Below are 6,381 nucleotides of genomic sequence, written 5' to 3'. Positions count from 1 at the left end.
ATGTGGGTGATTGGAATTGAACCCGGGTCCTTTGGACGAGCAGTCAGTGCTCTTAACTGTGAGTCATCTCTCCAGCTTCAAATATTTATTTTCTCACTCATGAATGACTTTGTTGTTTGCTTTTTGTTTTGTTTTTTGGGACAGGATCTTACTATGTAAGTCTGGTTGGCCTGGAACTTGCTACATAGACCTGGATGACCTCAAACTCAGAGATCCACTTGCCTCTACCTTTGGAGTGCTGTGATAAAAGGTATGGGCCATAAGCTGGACACTGATGGCTCACACCTTTAATCCCAGCACTTGGGAGGCAGAGGCAGGCGGATCTCTGTGAGTTTGAGGCCAACCTGGTCTACAGAGTGAGTTCCAGGACAGACTGCAAAGTTACACAGAGAAACCCTGTCTCGAAAAACCAAAAAAAAAAAAAAAAAAAAAAAAAAAGAAAAAAGAAAAAACACTCTGCTCCTTGAAGTTGCTTTGGCTGGGATTTTTGTCACAAGCGACAGAAAGTCTAACACCACATCTCTTGTGATCTTCTCAGCAGACAGCCTTCCCTGCTTCCTTTGCGCTCGGATGCTAATGTGGGCTGTTTCCCTTGCATGACTGCCCCGTATGGTCTATGTTTCTCATTTATTTGTACGTGTCAAGTTCCCTAGAGGATGAAAACCATTTAGAGTAGAAACCAGAATCGCTCTGCCTTGCCTTTCCAACGTTATGCTGCCCACTGTTTTACAGCAGCAGGCCCCTAGCACACAGTAGTAAAATGAATAAAGACAGATATGTATTCATGGAAATAGAGCAAATATTATCCCAGCTGAAAACTTAAAAACATCCTTAGGTTACTGGACTATGGTGGCACATGCCTTTAGTCCCAGCACTTGGGAGGCAGACTCTGGTGGATTTGTGAGTTTAAGGCCAGCCTGGTCTACAAAACAAGTTCCAGGACAGCCAGGGCTACATAGAGAAACCTTGTCTTGAAAAACAAAACAAAAATCCTTAGGTGACAGATGTGGCCTGGGAGATGCGTATCTTTAACAACACATCTGTAGGTTCCAAGAAACACAGGCATGTATCTATAAAACAGATAGGTGTAAGCCGGGCGATGGTGGCGCACGCCTTTAATCTGCTAGGAGGCAGAGGCAGGCGGATCTCTGTGAGTTCGAGACCAGCCTGGTCTACAGAGCTAGTTCCAGGACAGGCTCCAAAGCCACAGAGAAACCCTGTCTCAAAAAAAAAAAAAAAAAAAAAAAAAAAAAAAAAAAAAAAAAAAAAAACCAGATAGGCGTGTGCCCGGATGTAGATGTGCACTATTTAGGGAAGCAGACATTTCAGCAGGGAAAACAGCAGCCTCTATAGAAGCTGAGAAGGCTGCAAAAGATAGTCAGATGTTTGCGTGGAAAGGAGAGCAGCTTTGCCTGTGTTTGGGGGAACCTGGTGAGTGTAGCTCTGGAAGGGTGGAGATGAAACACTGCTTATAGAGAGAGTTAATTTGTCAACGGAGCATCCTATTCATACTTCCCAAGAAGCTTATACAAGGGCCCAGCTAAGAACTTGGCTCTTGAGGAGATAACATGTTTCTGAGCCCCAGCCAGGGTCCAGCGTTCCTCAGCCTGGAGCTTCCTCTAGATCCCATACATTGCCTGGTTGCTGACTTTAGTGGACACCAGGGGGCAGTGTGTGGCCATGATGAATCTAAGAGGATGTGGGATGAAGGCCAGGAACCTGGAGGGGGGGGGCGACCTTAGACTCTTATAGAGGAAACCCCCATGGCCTTAGGCCTCAGTCCTGAGGTCCTGAAGGATAAATTCCTGCTGGTAATCATATTTCTTCTTCTTTCTGTCTCTGGAGTAAATTGAGGCACAAAGAAAGGACAAAGCTGGGTTCCTGGGTAGCCTTTTTTCCTTACAGGAATCACGGTAGAGATTTCTTGCCCCTCCTCCCACAGCTCCCCAACTAAAGGCCCCCAGCTGCTGTCCTGACCGGAAGGGAGTCTCTTCCTGCTGGTTTCCTGGAGCTGGGTTTGGATAGGGGCAGGAAAGGCCCCTCCCTGGGAGGAAAGACTATAGGAACATGGCCTTCCTATGGCGGCAGAGGGCAGGTGAAATGACAAACAGCAAGCCCTGTTCCCAGGAACGAGGCTCCGTAGAACGGTCATGGACACAGACCCCACGAAAAAGAGAATATTGTACAAAAACACATATTTTTTTTTTAATTTTAAAGACTACAGAAATTGTGCCGTGACTGTACTTGGCTTCCATTTCCACCAATCCAAAGGTCTGTGGGAAAGGTGAGAGTGAGAAACGTGAAGAGAGGGGAGGAGAGATCCCCGGTTCCAGCAGAGGAAAGGGAAAATATGGCTGCCGAGGACCAGCTGCCCCCTAGGCCTGGCCATCGCTGTCTTTACTCCTCCACACCACAAGAGTGACCAGGAAAGGGATGAGGCAGATGGGAGCGATGATCATGGCTAAGAGCACATCCTCTGGGGGATCGGAGAAGGTGGGCTGCACCAGGGAGCAGTTGGCAAAGTGTATCAGGTGAGTCTCCAAGATGAGCCTTTCTGCCAAAGGGTTTGGGAAACCCAGGCCAAACCGGTCCGCAAAGTTCTCCAAGCAATACTGCAGGTCACTGTAATGCCTTGGGAAGGGAGCGGTAGAGGATCTGAGTGAGGGAAGGCTTGGGCGCAGGGAGAGGGGCATCCCACACTCACTCAAGGTCCACCCACAAGGAGTGTGGGCCCCACTCCCGGCCCGAGCCACCCTTCAACACTGCCCCTACCTGCTAATCAAAGTCCAGTTGCACCAGTCCTTGACAGAGTCCATATGCCTATTATAATGGGACCAGCAACCTAGGACATACTCTTCGTAGCTCTCCACATTCTCTGCGGGGACAGAGGCTTCACAGTGACCACGCCCCTGCCCCTGGCCCTGGCCCTCCCTCCAAGCCTTCTGACCCAGGTATTTCCAAAGTCGAGCCCTTTGCCTTTAGAGAAGGGAATCCCTCGGAAAATTTCCCTAGCAGGACACTTGTGGCTAAGGGGTGGTCCGGGCTCTGGAATCCTGTGATGGCTTCCATTTGTACAGCGTGTCCCTTCCAGCCTCGCACGCTCATCCACATACACCTATTTGGGTCTTTTTTTACCCAACTGGGGTAGGACACCTTAAAGCTGGATTCGGGCTTTGCGGGATAACAGGCAAAAAGACCATAGGAACCCCCAGAGACACCACGGAGGTTAGCGGGACATCAACTGGCCCTCGGCTGGTCTTGTGAAAGGACCCCTCCCCTGTGCTGGCTTTATCCTTCTGCTAGGTCGTTCTCCCACAGGCTTGGACACCCACCTTTTGACAGCAAGCTGTCCTCAGTGGGAAGAGATTGATTCAGGGACTCCGGAGAAGTTGAGACAGCTGTAAAAAAGACGAGCGAGAAGGGCGAGATGATGTGGGGAGAGGTCTGAACAGTGGTGCCTGTTTAAGGGGTAGTGACCAAGGCTCTGGAAAGGCAGCACCGCTTTGGAACATAAAGAGAAATAATCTCCCCCTCCCTACTTTATTGTCCTAGTCCGGGAAGGGAGCGGCTGGTACCAGCTGCGCCCCACTCGTACCCCGGGCCCAAAGCCCTCTCCTTTCTTGTCAGTCCCGGACCTCCCAAGACCTCTCCGCCAGGCCCTGGCAGGAACCCCAGCTTTCCTTAAATGGAAAGCGCCGTCCTTTGCCAATCGGGAGTTGTGCTCAGGGCCCATCTGCAGGTCAGAGCTGCTCCCTCCGCACGTCGGTTGGTCCCGTGCTGGCCTCGGTAGTCCAGGCCCCTTCCCCTCCCGGACCTCCCTCGTCTCCCACCCGGGCCCCCGGCGTTGCGCTCACCGCCCAGCAAAAGCAGCAGCAGAAGCAGCAGCAGCGGAGGGAGGCGGAGCGCTGCCGGCCGCCCGGCGCGGATCCTAGCGAGCTGCGATCCACCCGGGGCGCGCTCCTCCAGGAACCGGGCCATCGCGCCTTGGGCGAGAAGGCGAGGAGGGGCGCTGGAGCTGAGCTAGCCCGGGCGGGGGAGCCTATATCCCCGGCCCGAGCCGCAGGAAGCCGCGCCGCTTCCTCGGAGGGGCTGGGACGGCGGCGGCCACGTGGGGGGCGGGCTGCAGGGGGAGTCACTGCCGCACCCGCGCCTGGCGCCCGCGCCTCGCTCCGCCTGGCGCGCCTTGGCCCACTCTTCCTTCCAGCTGGGTCTGTGGGGCTGGACAGCTCCCCCGTAACCCCAGAACCCGGGTTTCACTTCTCGCCCGGTACTAACTCCCAGCATCAGCTGAGGGATTCAAGTCGCTTCCTTCTTCTCACGCCAAGTGTGGGGACCAGCTGCCATCCCAGACCTGGTGAAGAGGGAGGCGCTCGTCGCTCCAAAGGCCTCCAGACGCCTAGCTTGGTTTCTGAGTCAGGGGTCTGAGGGAAGCGGTGCTAGGAGCTGCGCCCGCCCGCTTTTCCCAGGGAACACCCACTGATGTCAGCCTGTCTGCCAAGTCCCAGGGAGGAGAAGAGGGGCCTGGCTCTACTGAGAAATGGAAAAGAGCAAGGAAGCAGGATAGGGAGGAACTAAATTCTGGGTCCTTCACCCACAAACCTGATATGGCAGTGCAAACGTAACATTTCCAGGAATATGGCCACCCAGGTTGCTATAAAGAAGGGAGGGATTAGAACTTCCAATATTCCTCTAGTGTTTGAGGTGAGTTATTGTTTGCTGCTGTGAGTGGAACCTCAGCCCCAAGGTATGCCTGTTGTCACCTGTTGTGACCGAGGAGGCAGCAGCTAAAGCTCAAGGAAAGACCGCAAGACTTGAACTGGGAAGTTCTGGTCCTAATTCTCCTTTCCCACTCCCCAGCTGTACAGCCTTGAAGCCCACATTTGCCGTCAGGACCTCTCATAACCTGTTGCGATGACTTGCCTCATCTGTGGAAAGAGATTGCACTTACTTTACAGAAGCCGGTTTTCCCTTTCCCTTTCCTGAGGGACTTGACTAAGGTCACATTATTGGGAAGCCCCAAGGCTCAGCTTAGGCCTCTAGGGACCCTGTCTGCTATCACAGTTCAGCTGTTGCTGGATACTGAGCCAGCAGTTCCTGAGCCGGAAGCAGCCCAGGAGCTGGTTTGGCTATGATGTTCAACCCCAGGCACACAGCTGTCAGCGCAAAACTTTCCCAATTACTCCCAGACGTTGACCCTTGAACTCAGCTGTTGCTGTTGTCACAGTTTACTGATTCCTGTCCACTGAAGTTCTCTTTTGTGATCTCTTTTTTAAAGATTAATGTCTCAGGACCTCAAAGGTCCATTGGTAAGGATCGTTCTTGCAAAGGCACAGAGGAGAGTCGGATATCCTCAGAGCCACTTCAAACTGGGGAGCAATATCTATAGCTTTCATTCTTTCTGGAACTGCCCCTTTCTTCATTAAATTTTAAATACTATTTTATTTATCTATTTGTGTATGAGTGGACATGTATGTACATATGTGTACAGGTGCCTGAAGAGGCCAGAGTACAGTGTGGGGTTTTCTGGAGCTGGAGTTACAGGAGGGTGTGAGTTACCTGATGTGGATACTGGGGATAGAACCCCCCATCCTGTGCAAAAGCAGAAAACGTTCTTAACCACTAAGCCACCTCCCTAGCCTGTCTTCCTTTCTTCCTAATTTCCTTCCTTCCTCCCTCCCTCCCTCCTTCCCTCCCTCCTTCCCTTCTCCTTCCTTCCTTCCTTCCTTCCTTCCTTCCTTCCTTCCTTCCTTTTGGATCAGTACCTCATAAAGCTCTAACTGACCCCAGCACAGTCAAGGATGACGTTGAACTCCTGATCTGCCTGCTCCACTTTCTGAGTAGAGTGTTGGGATGACAGGTGCATACACCCACACCCAGTTTATGCTGTGTTAAGGAGAAAATCCAGGGCCTCATGACTGCAAGGCAAGCTCTCCATCAGCTGAACATATTTCCAGCCCAGGATGCCCTTTTCAAGAAGGAAATTTGGTCAAGAGGGAGGTTTCTGGGCCAAAAAATTGAGAGAAAGAGAGATAACCCGGGCGTTGGTGGGGCATGCCTTTAATCCCAGCACTTGGGAGGCAGAGGCAGGTGGATCTCTGTGAGTTTGAGGCCAGCCTGGTCTACAAGAGCTAGTTCTAGGACAGGCTCCAAAGCTACAGACAAGCACTGTCTCAAAAAAAAAAAAAAAAAGAAAGATAGAAAGATTGATTGGTTGAGAGGTGAGCAAGGAGGTGTAGAAAGCAAAAAGAACAAAAAGAAGGCATCTCATTGCCGGGCGGTGGTGGCGCACTCCTTTAATCCCAGCACTCGGGAGGCAGAGGCAGGCGGATCTCTGTGAGTTTGAGACCAGCCTGGTCTACAGAGCTAGTTCCAGGACAGGTT

General features: G+C 52.0%; 1 protein-coding gene across 1 annotated transcript; it reads right to left on the bottom strand.

Annotated features, from left to right (window-relative positions):
- Positions 1–2,178: 2,178 nt before the first annotated feature.
- Positions 2,179–4,371, bottom strand: Ramp2 (receptor activity modifying protein 2). The gene is made up of 4 exons (XM_050157196.1): positions 3,855–4,371; positions 3,333–3,398; positions 2,773–2,875; positions 2,179–2,631 (listed from the first exon to the last, which is right to left on the bottom strand). Exons 1-4 carry the CDS (start codon positions 3,976–3,978, stop codon positions 2,376–2,378), a joined length of 549 nt encoding a protein of 182 aa, XP_050013153.1. The 5' UTR covers positions 3,979–4,371; the 3' UTR covers positions 2,179–2,375.
- Positions 4,372–6,381: the final 2,010 nt, after the last annotated feature.

Source organism: Alexandromys fortis, unplaced genomic scaffold (genome assembly GCF_014885135.2).
Source record: "Alexandromys fortis isolate MF-2015 unplaced genomic scaffold, M_Fortis_MF-2015_v1.1 scaffold_31, whole genome shotgun sequence".
Classification (NCBI taxonomy): domain Eukaryota; kingdom Metazoa; phylum Chordata; class Mammalia; order Rodentia; family Cricetidae; genus Alexandromys; species Alexandromys fortis.
This window is presented reverse-complemented; position numbering and strand designations above follow the sequence as displayed.

Coding starts and splice junctions, on each gene's coding strand:
- Ramp2 (XM_050157196.1), bottom strand. CDS start 3,978: ATGGCCCGGTTCCTGGAGGAGCGCGCCCCGGGTGGATCGCAGCTCGCT. Junction 3,399..3,854: donor GCTGCTGCTTTTGCTGGGCG/GTGAGCGCAACG, acceptor TCTTTTTTACAG/CTGTCTCAACTTCTCCGGAG. Junction 2,632..2,772: donor AACTGGACTTTGATTAGCAG/GTAGGGGCAGTG, acceptor TCCCTTCCCAAG/GCATTACAGTGACCTGCAGT.